The 15808-nt window shown below is 39.3% G+C and overlaps 1 protein-coding gene across 1 annotated transcript in view; it reads right to left on the reverse strand.

Moving 5' to 3' along the window:
• The window catches only part of JAZF1 (JAZF zinc finger 1), a 275619-nt gene extending 265472 nt beyond the window's left edge, over nt 1-10147 (reverse strand). Inside the window, exon 1 of the mRNA XM_017881472.1 lies at nt 10086-10147. Within this exon, the coding sequence (XP_017736961.1) occupies nt 10086-10119 (34 nt within the window). The 5' untranslated portion in view covers nt 10120-10147. The remainder of the gene's footprint in view (nt 1-10085) is intronic.
• Nucleotides 10148-15808: the final 5661 nt, after the last annotated feature.

A 15808-nucleotide genomic window follows, 5' to 3' on the forward strand; every position in this document is an offset into this window, starting at 1 on the left:
ATTACCCAGTATCAGGTATTCTGTTGTATGCAACATTGTCTTGCCAAGGTGGCCCAGTTCACACTGTATTTTCCAAGGCTTGCAATGCAAAAACTAAGCTTTGCCCTAGACTTCTTGTTGAGAAGGATCTGAAACATATGTTTATGTGGCTGACAGGCATAAAATCCCAAAGACATTAACACAGAATGATTTTTTAAATATCTTCTGATATGTACCATACCATGTTTAAAATGTTCCCTTCCAGTTTAAAATGTATCCTCTAACTATAGAGTATTTCCTTAGAAAAACTGAACAAGATGAGCAATAAGAAATCCTATTTATTTAAGATTTTTCTCTTTAAAGTACATAAAACTTGAAATTTTTATATGCAGCTTAGGTCTTCATAAACCTACAAACAGGTAAATGGAATACTTAAATCTTTTCCTGAAAATATCTTTGTTTCCCCAGACTAAGACCTCATGTTCAAAGTGTCATCCCCCCGTGATTTTTTATGACCACGTTATAAACCCCTCCAAAAATGGGGTTTACAATGGAAGTGTTGACATCATGTTAACTATTGCTTTGCAAACTGAGGTCAGTAATCAAGGCCCATTATATTTATGAGGCAGGTAAAATCTGTAGCCATTAATCACAGAGCCATATTGACAGATTCTAAGTTTGAGGTCCAGCAAAATTAATGTATCCCATTTCTTATATCATTGATACCACGAAGAAAATTTGCAGGCAGCTTTATAATTGTGAGGCTTTTACATTTTTACAGAAATCCAGAGGCAGACTTGTTGAAACATTTCATTTATTTACACCTGTTGTGGTCAGTTTTTGCACATCTGCAAAGTACGAGAGAAGATTTTTCTTTCCCCATAGATAATTCATGAGAATTACATGCATTTGCACAAACACAGCCTTTATTAGAAGAGCACTACAATCATGAATTCTATGTATCCATATACCTAACCCACACTGACGTTGTCCCGAATTGTGATTAATTACCAAAAGAATATTCCACTCCTAAATTATAATTCAACATCCCTATATAAAACAATCTGAAATGTCAGCACTCTGTCTTTATGACATCATGCCATCCCAATAATTCTGTTTTACAAGTAAATTCCTATTATACATTAATAAGGGCTGTTGGTGGCTAAACATCTTGCCTCCCCAGTAATGACTGGCTTGAAGGCAATTAGAGCAGCCAGGTGCAGTGGAGCTGGGTACTCATAAAAGTTTTTAAATTTTACTGTTTCCGTTTCATTTGGGGAGGTGCATTCCAATCTGCCCAAATTAAAGAGGAAGCTCTGCCCATGTTTTCAGCTGTTGTGTGTTCTAACCATTACTGATAAAGTCCTTTAATATTTCTTTGCTCCTTAGAAGCTGATCATCTGAGGAGTTCAAGTTTCACCACAAGCATCTATATTTCACTGGCTGTCACAGTGGTTACTCCAGACACACACATACATGTGCACACACACAGTCCCAGGGTAACAGAGCAGCACCTTCATTTAAGAGTTTCTGGGGCAGCCCTGAGTAGTAAAATTGATGCATGAAAGAAAGAACTTTACTCACTTTGTTAACATGTTTTTGCTGTAATTAGTTTGGGTCAGTGAAGGAGACATCAAATTAAAGTTTTATATCATAATAGGAGCGATGATTTTCCCATTACAAGAAAATCAATTTCCTTCTACAAACTACAAACACTACATAAAAGAATTAATAAGTGTAAAGACTTAACACATCTGAAGCAAGAGAAAAGGTTGCCACTGATGATGACAAATACCCTTAGAAGTAGAATTTTAAAAACAGTTAACAACTTCCCCACAGTAGTATTATAAGGGTGATGTACCCTGGGAAATTTTCCTACCATTCAGAAAACACAGAGCCCTTTATTTAACTTATTATGTGTCTTTCTTCTCTTTACTCTGTAACTCATACTAATCAATTTAATTTAATTCAGTTAAACATTTTTAGTGTTATAAACAATCAGTTTTATGATATCAAATGACCAACCTAAGTAGGTTTTTGTTTAGCTTTCAACAAGTTATATGGATACTCTATATATTAATGATCAGATAGACGAAAGTAATTATGTAGCAGCTGCTAATCCAAGGACCAATACCATTCTTAAAAGCTGGATTCATGTCGATGACAGTAAGACAGGGTCTCACTTGATTTCAAGAATACATCAGTCAGAGCTATTCTAGGAAGTAATCTTGGAAGAGCCCCTTTAGAAGTAAAAAAAATCATATTCCATTTAATTTCAGAGGGCAAAACAGACGTGACTGCCTCTGAATGAGAACAGTCCTGAAAAGTGATCCCCAATTTTTTTCTAAGCAGTTTGGGGATTTTCCTTTTGTTTGCTTTATTTTGATAAAACTTTACATTTACCAAAATAGGATTTAAAAAAAAAAGAGTAGTGCAGCATTAATTCAGAAAATAACATCATTCAGAAACACATTGTTGGTCTGTATTAACAACCAACCTCTCAATTTTCTGAGGGGAAAAAGGGCACATAAAATGAAGACCCTTTGCATACAGTTAATCATCTCTTGCTTCTAAGCAAAGAAAAATTTATCAAGCACTCATTTACTTAGGATAGTGAGCTTCAGAATATCATCATTTGACATAAGATTTTTCAGAATTCCTAATCAGGAATAACGCAAGGAGGAGGCCATTTGTCTATATCAAACAGGCAGCACCAAAATCTAGATGCTTATCTCTGTGTCCTTCCTTTTGTTTTCCTTAAACCATGAAAATGTCCGTTTTAAAAAGAAAAAATAGTCACAATCAGTATTCTTACATATTTTCTTTGTCCTCTCTACTTTTTTTTCCTCGTGGGAATATGGGAGATAAAGAGAAGGGTTTCACAAAGGGCCTTTATTTCTTTTAAGCAATTACCAAGACGAATCCTGCTTCCCAGTGGATGTCTCCCTGCCGGCTTTTGAACTACATCCTTAGCCCCTTCGTAGAGATTAGCCACTCTACATTAACAGACACAGCCTGAAAACCAGGGAGTCTGAAAACACATCCCCTCACGGAGCTTAACAGTCACTCAGGGTTAACACCTGCAGGGCTGCAATCTGCTGCAAGAGGCAATGGTGCAGGGACATGGTAGCCGACAGCAGTTTCAACCGGTATCATGTTCCAAAAGTTTCATCAGTTTGAAAACTGCAACTTCTACATTTTTCTGCAAATCTCTCTTCTGCACTGCTGAATCCGTTCTGGATTCTGAGATATTTTGCTGCTAGCAGCTAGCTTTCTTACTGGCTCCCTGTGCCTTATAAGGCAACTATGCAATACATTAATAAGTGCTTTGGTGGCTCCCTTCTGACCACTGAGCCACAACTAGGTTGCAGGTAATTTGATCTAAAGGCTCCATTGTCAAATACACCTTTCCTTTTCCTAATTATATGAGAAAACCTCAGTAAGTCCCAATTTTAATAGTAGTGCTTCCTGCCACAGGGATCAAAGTCAGAGATGTGTGTGATGAAGTGTAGCTAGGTTTAAGGAGGGTCTCCTTTTCCTTCTATTTCCAACCCTTTTCCTAGTATCTCCCAAAGAAAAGGGGGCCTGCCTCCATTCCCAAGGACAGGTCCTCTGATTCTCCTCTGTTAGAACTCTGTTATTTTCACCTGCCAAACCACCATTATGCCAAAAATCACTATTTGCATTCTGTTGTCCTACATGTTTCTTTTTTATTGTTGTAAGCAGGGATGGATGTTTCTGTGAGTTTATATAATCTCTCTCAGGATAAATGCATCCTTAAACTAATAATGGGCTTGATTCTCATGTTAATTCCTCCCTTCAATTAATTTTATTTTACCAACATCTCCAAACTAGGGGGACACTGGACAAATCATCAGCACTGCACATACTGAGCATATTTCCAATCATCACCAATTTCCAACAAGAATAAAAATGCTGCCCAAGAAATAAACTCCCATTTGGATACACTCGGTCATCAGAGTGCATTCCAAAGAGCAATACGGGAGGAAAAAAATAAAACAGAAACAGAAAGCAAAACAATAATAGTATTGAATATTTAAGGCAACTTAAAAATCTAATCCCCAATGTGATGGTATGTGGCGATGAGGCCTTTGGGAGGTAATCAGGACATAAGAGTGGAGTCCTTGCCCATGATGGGATTAATGCTCTTATAAGAGGGGACTCGAGAGAACTTGCTTCCTCTCTCTCTCTGTACTAGTTGAAGACAGCAAAACCACAGCCATCTGCAAACCAGAAAGAGGGCCTTGTCAGACCCAATTATGCTAGCAACTTGATCTCGGACTTCCCAGCATTTAGAACCATGAGAAATAAATACCAGTATTCTATGATAATAGCCCAAGCTAAAATAGAAATTGGTATTGGGAAGTGGAGTGCTACCTTAACAAATACCTAAAAATGTGGAAGTGGCTTTGGAACTGGTTAATGCATAGAGAGGCTGGAAGGTACATGCTAGAAAATGTTGATATTGCTGTGAAGGGACTTTGGAAGGTGATTCTGGTGAGGGCTCAGAAAGAAAAGAGGAGAGATATATAGAAAGTTTTCATCTTCTGGGAAAACACATAAGTAATCCTGCTCAGAATGTTGGTAGAAATAGGGATGGTGCCAATGAAGGCTCAGACAAATGAGGAACACGTTATTGAATAATTAAGGAAAGTAAATTCTTGTTATAAAGTGGCAAAGAACTTGATTGAACTGTGTTCATGTACTAGTATTTTGTAGAAGGTAGAATTGGCAAGTGATAAAATTGGCTATTTAGCTGAGGAAATTTCTAAGCAAAGTGTTGAAAGAGCAGCTTAGTTCTTCCTGACTACATATAGTAAAATACAAGATGAGAGAAATTGAGATGTGAGGGAAACAAGAAACTCTGTGGTGAGATTACACCATTTAGATTCAAAAGTCCATGTAAGATTTGGGTCCCCAAGAAGTTAACCGTATAATCAAATCCATTATGGTGCCATTGTCAGTTAAGAATCAAGGTTGCCTGCCAGGGCTTCAATCCCAGTATCCACTGTGGATACTAACAAGTTACTCAACCTCTTTAAACCACGCTTTCCTCAACTTCAAAATCAGTTTAATGATTGAATCTACCTCGTCGGACTATAGTGAAGATAAGATTCCTGTATAGCTCTTATAGTGCCTAATATACCTTATGATCTCAATGAACATTAACTGTCATTATCATCATCATCATCCTCTTCATCATGAACAAATCTCTCTGCTTATCAAAGATGCTAATATCCAGTTAAACTGCAATCTTAATACTGGGTTTCCCCAGTTTCTTCAATAACTGCCTAACTTATCCATTCATCTTATTTTTCATAACTTTAAACATTATTAAATCAAAGCACAAGAATCTAATATAAATTCTAGGCCAATTACATGCCAAAAGGAAATTATTTTAGTGTTACAGTACATTCTTAGCATTATCCTATTCTATCTACATGAAAAGTAAAAACTCACTCTTTGTTTAAAATATCTCATTTGAGCATCACAATATCCTCCAACACAGGTATTAGTACTCCCATATAATAGAGAAGAAGAGTGAGGTGGCTTTACTGCTTAATTTACCCAAGGCCATGGGCTAGTAATTGGTGGAAACTGGATCAAAGCCAACTTACCTCACTTTTAACCACACCTCCTCATTCTCTATTTTCCTCTTTTCCTATTCAAGTTCTTAATTTTTTTTATTCTACAGACTTTTGTTTAGTTTTTTTACTTAAAAGTTAATTAAAATTATTACTATTTTTTCTAATTATATCAGGGGAACTAATGTTATTCTTATTTTTACATACTTTTGAGAGATGCACTTTCTTCTGTCAACCTGAACTTCAGTTTTTCATTATGTATCAACTAGAAGTCCATATTTTCATGAATATTTAATGTTTCCTCCTAACAGTCATGTTATTTTTCATGACTATTTAAAACTACAGTTGTTAAACTAGCTATTTATGAGGCATTTTCCCTTGCTCCCAATATGCTACCATAACAATTTTAACCACTAAGAACATTCTTAAAATAGTTCAGATTTTTTTTTTTTTTATTTAGGTATTTCCCATTAAATCCACTTTTGGAGAAAAGTGAATACAGTTTTTTACTTTCTTTCATCCTCCTTAAAATCAAACTTAATACTAACCTGAATAAACAAAGTCCTGAATGAAGATCTCAATGAAAGTTTAAAAAAAAAAAAAAATATATATATATACTACATACATATTGTACAGACCACACCATACATTGCACACGCAGAGAGGAGAGATCAAAGAGAAAATCTGTTTAATGTAAACTTTATTACTTTGGAGTTTTAAAATTCAGAAATACACTTCAACATTCATATTGCTGTTAGAATAGTCAGTGTGTGTATGGCCCAACTGGAAAATATTCTCTTGTTTTAAATGATGATGGGTCCTTGAATCCTGTGTAATGGAACTTAAAAGACTCATACCATCTATCTTAGCATGTCAATAGGTCAAAACCTTGTAAAATCAACTTGGCAATAACATTTCATGTAGTCCAAGTATGTTACCGTAGCAGAAAATTTGCTATGATGGCTTAATTACACAAGTACACAGCAACATTCAACTTCCAGTGAGAAAAGGTTTAGATTTGGGGAAACTTTTCAATATTTTCTTTTCCTCTCATTGAGGGTATATTTGGGGTATTACATATGACTTCATGTATACATGTAAACACAATGTTGTATTTGTGTATATATGTAAACACTGTAATTACATATATAAAGGGCACTCAATGGGTAGGAGTCAATGTTTAAGCTATCAACTTTTAATTAGTTTCAATTTTTTTTTTAACCTGACAGCAATAATCTAAACTCTAACATCCCATTTCAGGGAAAAAAGGCAAAAAAAAAAAAATAAAAAAAATACCAACCAATGCCAAAGTAGAGGAAGAAGGAAATAAAAGATCTCATTTTAGAAATGACAGCTCCTTATTTTGGCTTCTATTTAATTAAAATACACGGTTGGACTCAGCTTTGATGTTATACTGCCTATTCAGAAAGTGACAAGCAATATTAAAAGTATAGAAAAAATTAAAAGTAGGGAAGAAAAGGAAAAGAGACTGCTCAAACTACTTCATAGAACTGCTTTTAGAAATTTCTGGCTGGGTGTGGTGGCTCACACTTATAATCCCAGCACTTTGGGAGGCTGAGGCAGGCAGAGTGCTTGAGTCCAGGAGTTCAAGTCCAGCCTGGGTAACATGGTGAAATCCCACCTCTACAAAAATACAAAAAGAAAAAAAAAAAAACGAAAAAATTAGCTGAGTGTAGCGACTTGTGCCTGTAGTCCCAGCTACTCAGGAGCCTAAGGTGGGAGGATCACTTGGGCCTGAGAAGATCGAGGCTGCAGTGCGCCGTAATTACACAAGTGCACTCCAGCCTGGGCGGTAGTGTGAGGCCCTGTTTTAGAAAAGAGAGACAGAAAAAGGGAAGGAACGAAGGAGGGAGGGAGGGAGGGAGGGAAGGAGGGAAGGAAGGAAGGAAGGAAGGAAGGAAGGGGAAAAAAGGAAATTTTTATCTAGAAATTTCCATTCATAGACAAATAATCAAAACATTATTCCATGTAACTTAAATTTCTTTCCTAAAACATGTCCCTGAAAGGGTTTCTACAAAGTGTTCTAGTTGCCATGTGCATTTGAGGAACACAGAAGGGCACAATCTTTTTAAAAGCATTTTTAAATTTTGATGTTTCAATACTTCAGTAGGACTTATCACCCCTTACTTCCCACCATTAATTAGCATCTGTGAATTTGGTGTTTGATATGGTTTGGCTGTGTCCCCACCCAAATCTCATCTTGAATTGTAGCTCCATAATTCCCACCTGTTGTGGGAGGGACCAGGTGGGAGATAACTGAATCATGGGGGCAGTTTCCCCCACACTGTTCTCATGGTAGTAAGTCTCACAACATCTGATGGTTTTATAAGGGGTTTCCCTTTTCACTCGACTCATTCTCTCTGTCTGCTGCCATGTAAGACGTGCCTTCTGCCTTCCACCATGATTGTGAGGCCTCCCCAGCTACATGGAACTGTGAGTCCACTGAAACTTTCTTTATAAATTACCCAGTCTCGGGTATGTCTTTATCAGCAGCGTTATCAGCAGCGTGAAAACAGACTACTACAGTGTTGCAGACAAAAAAATTACTGATTGGATAACTTCAAACTTAAGTTATCTGAAAAACTTGATTCTTCATCAATTACCATTTACATATGTTCCTTTCAATTTGCTAAAAATTTCTCTTGGTATATGACCATTTCACATTGCTAAAATCCAGTCAGCTCTCTCAGGCAGGGAGTTCACTGGGCTGTTTTGCACATTCAGGGGGAAATGAAGAGAGTGCCACAGTGATAGTTCACTTCTCACTGAGCTTTGGGCAAACCCAAAAGACAGGTGCCTGCCTGCAGATGCTGTCCACCGTCTCTTCTTTTCAAATGCTGTAGCACCCCCCTGTGGCAATGCCTGCAAACAAGTCAATAACAAGAATGCCTTTTAGAAAGAGCTGCAGACAAAAGTAAGGGTGTAGGGGGCAGGAGCCAGGGAGGGAAGAATGCATTCAGTGCTCAGGACAACTTGACCCTCCCTCTTCAGTATTCCATATATTTATTCGCAAATCTTTATCAAATGTTACAAGCACATCACAAATGTAGAGACACTGCAGGACAGACCATGGTCCCACCCCAACTGGAACTTAGATTCTTGTGTGGCCAAAGCAAGAGACAGACAGTAACTATAAGAGCACATAAATAAAATCATTTCAGACAGTGATACATGTCCCCATGACTCAGAGGTGGAAGAAGTATACATGTTCAAAACAGGGTAAGGCTATGAGACGTGGTAATATGCATAAATCAGCAATGTAACCCGCTGAAGTAGAAGTCAACATTCTATCTGCTCGGAGGCAATAGACATTTGCATTTCTTTTTCGGATCAAGAGAGGATCTAAAAGTAAATTGTTGTCTGCCTCCCCGATATCCCTTCTTCCCTTTTCTCATCAATACAGATCCCTAATGTTCACTCAGAACAGAGGCTACATTTGCCAGCCTGATGGTCCCACAGCTGGCAAGGGGCAGGACAGAAACCAAAGGGCTGACTCGCCAAACATCAGCAGTCTCCTTTCCAGCCCCAGCACCGTCTCTCCAGGGCTGCTCGCTTCTGCCTATCCACTCTGCAGCACGAAAAGCCTGCAGAGGCTTGGCCTGGCCTGGGTTTCTGTCCTGACACACCAGCTAACTTGTCTGTGACCCTACACACATTAGTAAGTTCTGTCTCCAAACTGTCATCTGCTGAAAAGCAGCCACCTACCTTACAGGAATGTCATGGGGGAAGAATGAACCCAGTAGGCACCCAGCACTTGAAAATTTCTGGCAGAAGGAACATGGGCAAGTAGACCCAAAGCTTCTCCTTCCAGGCAAGAACACCCGATTCACCACCACTTATTCATGTTTTGCTTACGGTGTTTTTTTAAAATTATTTTTTTTTATGTTTTTGCCAGCTCAGTCCCACCCTGTGGCCAGAGGGGACCAAGGGCTGAGCTGTGGCTCCTCATGATGTTTTCACAACGCCCTCTTTCCTCCACTGTCCTCAATCATCATACCAAAGCCCCCTTAGTAAGACGGCAAGGAGGAAACACACAGAAATATATCTGGAGTCCCAACAAGCAAGAAGTTCCATCCAGAAAAACTGGCACCCCAGAGAGGCACAGTCTCTACTCTGTTTTGGCTTATGCGATACCCACATTTACCCCAAGGGTGTGCCATCTCTAAATCTGAGAAGCTCCCACAGCACCAAAGCCAAACTACTTTCAAGGCTCTACGCAACCTATCCCATCTTATTCCCACAAGTCTTCAGTTTCATCCCAGTCTATCTCTTCACTCTCCATCAAGAGCACCACGATCATTCTATGTATCTGTTCACTCTCTCGGGCCTCCTAGGCAAGCCCTGTATTAGTCCATAGACATTTAGTCCATAGTCCATAGACGGCTATGAAGAACTGCCTGAGACTGGGTAATTTTATAAAGGAAAGAGGTTTAATTGTCTCACAGTTCAGCATGATTGAGGAAGCCTCAGGAAACTTACCATCATGGCGGATGGTGAACGGGAAGCAAACCATGATCTTCACCAGCAGGGAGGAAGGAGAAGTGCCAAGAGAAGCGGGAGGAGCCCCTACAAAACCATCGGATCTTGTGAGAACTAACTCACTATCATGAGAACAGCATGGGGGAAACCACTCCCATGACTCAATTAAACACAGCTGGTCTCGCCTCTGACACGTGGGGATTATGGCGATTATAATTCAAGATGAGATTTGGGTGGGGACACAAACCCTAACCATATCAAGCCCCTTCCTCAAGGAGTTCTCTGGCTTTCTGCTCATCAGCCCACCTGCCCTTCTAGCAGAGCCTCTGCTGCCTTCCAACAGGTAATCATGGTCCCCTCCTCTGAACCTCAAATCCCTGTGAGATCCTAAGAGGGCATCGGTCAGCTTAGGTTGCCATAACAGAACACCACAGCCAGGGTAGCCTGAACAACAGAAGCAATTCTGGAGGGCAGAAGTCCCAGATCAAGGCACCATCAGGACTGTTCGGCTGAGGCCTTGCTTCCTGTCTTATAGGCTGACCCTCTCGCTGTGTCCTCACACGGCTGAGACAGACAGCTCTGGTGCTCCTCCTCTTCTTATACTGGCACTAGCCTTTATCAGGCCCCAACCATACGACCTTGTTTAACTTCGCCATCTCCTCAAAGGTTCCATCTCCAAATACCCTGGGGGTTAGGGCTTCAACATATGAAATTTGGGGGGACACAAACATCCCATAACAGCAAGGGTGGTGTGAGATAGAAGACACTAAAAGGGAGAGGGATAAGCAGAACTGAGAGGGAGGCCACTGAAGAGAGAAGGGGGAGGCAGCGCCTCTGTCTGCTCTTGAAGTTGGAAAAAACAAGAATGAAGGGAACAAGAGGGCCAGAGGGTAGGGTTGTCCGAGGAGTTCTGTGGTGAGGAAAAAATTATGAGTAAAAGGCAACACTTTTGGTTATAAAGCACAATAAGCTATGACAAGAAGCGGTCCTTTGGTGTTAACTCTCTGAAGGTTAACTTGACTGGACCATATAAATCGGAAATGACCTTTCCCTTGTCATAAAACTAACTGAAACCCTTATAGACATGATGAAAATCGTACTATCCACTATTGAGCAAGGAAAAACATCTATCATCAAATTAAATATTTTGTCTTTCAAATGCGTGAGCAAAATAATTTACATAAGAACTACACTTTTCACATAATCATTCAAGCATGTTGATAGACAATTCAAGGAAAAATTCATAAAAGAGAACTGCAGCTCAAATTTGTTCTGAACAATTTATCTTCTTACCAAAAGATGGCCAATAAAAGACTATTTTTTAACTTTTCATTTGCAATTTTTTTTTTTTTTTTTTTAAATTCTCAAATTGCATCTGTGTCTCAAATAAAGTAATGGGAACATTCTTCCTCTGGAGTGTAGAAAAGCAGCCATGGCCGCTGGATGGCCGTGGGAGGCTGACTGCAAATGAAACACTGGCTTACACTGCCCTCTGCTGGTATACTGACCACATTTCAAGTTCCTTCGTTTACAAAGTTGCCAAAAGACATTCAGTATTTTGAACCAGCAAATTCAAGCCTAATTACTAAAAACAGGTTGTGGAAAATATTACCAAGTGGCCTAAATGCCATCTGCACCACATCAGGCACACATTCCTAATGAAAAGGGCACATGTGTAGAAAGAGATGGTGCCAAATCACATCTGCTAACCTAATATAAAGGGTTTTTAACTAACTCTTTAAAATATGCATTAAGTTCACAATAACGCCTTTAAATCACCCCCTCCTTTCCCACTCAACCCCTGCCATGCCAACCAACTTTTCAGAAAACAAATAAACATTGCAAAAAATTAAATCTTGGCTCCCACCACTGCATTTGGGCCTCTGTTTAAATCAGCTCAGCAATAAATAACTGCATGTTACCACAGTTTACAAAATTCATTTTCTAAGTACAGACTTTTTTTTTAAATTTAGATGCTGCTAATTTGCCAGAATGTTGCTGGAAAACATGCCATTTGTTTAAACACACACAACATCAGCCTCCATTAAAATGATTACAGCATCATTCAAAAGTCTGAACCATTTATTAGGTGTCTCTAATTCCATAGAGCCTTTTCTAAGCCCTGTATAAATGAGTTAAGCCAAATTCCTGCCTGAGAGCTTATTTTCTAAAAGAGATGAAGTCACACACATTGACACAATAGAACAACACAGGTACACTAAGTTAAGTGAATGTACCTACATTGTGTTCTGAAGCAAGAAATGGGAGAGTTGTAGGAGCCGGATATATAAAGGGTGGGGCAAGAAGAAATCACAGCTGTCTATGAATCAGCCAGCAAGTCCTTTAGGAGGAGGTGGGATTTCAGGTAGCTGAATGAAGGGGAAGGTTCGGGAAGCTAGAAAGAAAGGTGGCAGCCACAGGCCTGCTAGAGTCTGGGAGGTCATTTGCATGTAGAAATGGGATGACAGGAAAGAGGTAAATCTTGGAAATGCCATGACTCCCAGCAGCCACACAGCAGCTTGCTTTAACCAAGCCCAGAACACTACACACTTCTGCACAGGGGTGCCCAGCTCCAGGCTACTCATTAAATTCTCAAAACTATTCCATAACATAGCTATTATTATTAAATCCCAAGTTTTACACATAATGAAACTGAAGCACACAAAACAGAACATTTTGTCTCTAGACCCCAAAAACCTTAAGCTTGCTGCTATGGACTGAATGTCTGTGTCCCCTTAAATTCCTATGTTGAATCTGTAATCCACAATGTGATCACATTTGGAGTGAGGCCTTTGGGAGATGATCAGATCATGAGGGTCTCTGGATGGGATTAGTGTCCTCATAAGAAGAGAAACCAGAGAGCTTTTCTTCTCCCTCTCTCTCTCCCTGACACATGTGGACGTAGCGAGAAGACAGCTATCCACAAACCAGGTAGCAGGCCCTTACCAGGAACTGAATCAGCCAGCACCTTGATCTCCGATTCCCCAGTATCCAGAACTGTGGGAAATAAATGTTTGTGTGTAAGCCAAACAGTCTACAATATTTCGTTGTAGCAGTATTTCATTGTAGCAGCCCAACCTAAGACCCTTCCTGAGTGCAGGGACCAGGTATGTCTTCTTCATCTTTATGTCTTTAGTACCTAGCACCTTTAGTGCCTGGCATATATAAGGTATACAGCGTAACACCAGGAGGCATTACGAAACAAACACCACTCAATCATGATCTCCCTAATAGAATGTAAATCTGGTTCAGAATGGATTATTCACTTTTTATTTCAGAGTCTCCTTTATCTAAAATGCAACTAGATTCTAGTTCCTTTGAACTCTGAGATGCCTCACAATGTGTCCCACTGAGGATAAATGAATGCTAGACTCACAATGAAACATTTGATGGTAAGAGATGATTAGTAATGATGATGGTAATGGTAACCGCTAGCACTGACTGTACTGACAATCTGTTGGGCATTGTGCTAAGCATATCATGCGCAACATTTCATCTAACCATCAGGAAAACACTCCAAGGACAGAACTATGACCATCCTCCAGTGTAACAAGAAAGTCCATAAAGGGAGGTCCACTAGTCATGCCCAACTCCTACTCTGGGATTATTCCTAAAACAAAGCAAAATGTTCTGAATTAAATGTCCTCTCTCTCGGGCCATGATAGGCATCCATGAGCTACTCTACCTTTTCCTAATAAGCAGCAGGGCAAAGTTAGCACTAGGACTGAGGGATGCCAGCACCACTTTCTTGGGACTTTGTTATTGTTGACCTGTTAGCCAACGTGACTTAGAATAATGTGGGAATTATTTGCAGTATGGAATGGAAACCTTCCTCTTCTTTTCAAAGAGGAAAGTGTACTTTGTTCAAATGTCCAGTATCTTGTCTCTTATGATGACAGTCGGCCACATCTCCATCCCCAAATTCCAATGCTCTTTAGCATTTGGTACTTATTTCTTAAATGTATATTCAGTCTGACTAAAAGAAATTATATGAAATTTTCATTGTCTATTCACAACTTCCAGCAAGACTAAAAAGCATTTTTTTTTTTTTAACAGCTAATAAATTCCAGCTTAGAAAAGTTAAAACTTCCACGCTTTGGAATTTCACCAACATGGGGAGAGGAATATGCAAGATGGAACAGCTTTTAATTTTTTTTTTTTTGAAATGGAGTTTCACTCTTGTTACCCAGGTTGGAGTGCAATCGAGCGATCTTGGCTCACTGCAACCTCCGCCTCCCGGGTTCCAGCGATTCTCCTGCCTCAGCCTCCCAAGTAGCTGGGATTACAGGCATGCACTACCACGCCTGGCTAATTTTGTATTTTTAGTACAGATGGGGTTTCTCCATGTTGGTCAGGCTAGTCTCGAACTCCCAACCTCAGGTGATCCGCCCACCTTGGCCTCCCAAAGTGCTGGAATTACAGGCATGAGTCACCATGCCCGGCCTTTTTAAACATATTTTTAAAAGCTAACCAGTGACAAAAACAGAACTGATGAACAAGAAGGGGTCCTCACTTTCCTACCAAAAGATACGGCCTTTTAGTCTCCAAGATTTCAGTGCTTAGAGCTCCACTTGGCCTGCCTCAACACTAGGAACAGCCAAGAGAAGTTTCTGTGCTAAGAGAAGAGAGATGCACTAAACATCGTGTTCTTTTTAATGGTTCTGATTATATATATCCAAGTACTTAAAGTCAAGTTTTTGAAAGATGCTTGCTTTCTTCTGTTAATTAGTCTAAAATCTAATATTGGAAGGAAGAATTGTGGACAGTGTGTTCCACACTCTCAAATTTATTAGAAAGGACAAAGTGGAAAGTTCTGAGGAGAGGGTGGGAAGAGAAACCCATCAGCCTTAATAAATGAGAGTAATACTTCTGTTCATAAATCAAGTTCAAAATAAACTATAAACCAGAATTTCTAAACCAATACATAAGAGCATTTTTATAAACCACAATCCTTACATGAACTCTGAGTTTTAGATTAGCATCTCTCTGAGCTTGCCTAAAACTTGTATAAAGTAAATCATTCCAAATCCAAATCAAAAAAGTTTTATTTTTCAAACTCTTAATTGTTCAGGTAGAACATATGTATATATAATAAGATATAACCCCTATTAAATGAGGAGGTCTCCATTTTACCAGCAGGAAGAGGTACTTTCAGATGGATAGAATTATATCTCAGACAACTTCTCAATGCTTAGGGTGATTCTGCAAGTTTAATTTATGGTCCTGTAAGTTAAGGCTCTATGAGCAACATGATTAGTGTCCTACAAAATGGCTCAGTTTAACTTAACCCATCACAGAAGTGCCTTCACACTCTGATCACTCTAGACCCAAACTTAAAGAAGTATAAGAAAGGAAAAGAAAACAGAATTACAAGACCACCATCCATATGCACTGCTTTAAAAATGTGCCGAAATTCTGAGAAGCAAAGGTGTGTCTGGAAAAGAAGAATCCAGAGAATAGCTGGACTAAGTCTGTGGTAGGTGGTCATGGGACCACCAAGAAACAGGTTTGAGGCATCTGTGCATCTACACTGTATTTTGTATTGGGTTAAAACCTGGGAAAAAACCAAACAAAACTTTAGGCAGCACTCATCCACTCTGGATAAAGAATAAACTCTCCATCTAACAGTGAGCTGGTGACAGGAGTTATTTACAGATCATGTCATCTAAGCACCTGAAAAGATAAAATATCATAGTGATTTTATGAAGTTTACATTTTCAGAA

Source organism: Rhinopithecus bieti, unplaced genomic scaffold (genome assembly GCF_001698545.2).
Source record: "Rhinopithecus bieti isolate Rb0 unplaced genomic scaffold, ASM169854v2 scaffold_13014, whole genome shotgun sequence".
NCBI lineage: Eukaryota > Metazoa > Chordata > Mammalia > Primates > Cercopithecidae > Rhinopithecus > Rhinopithecus bieti.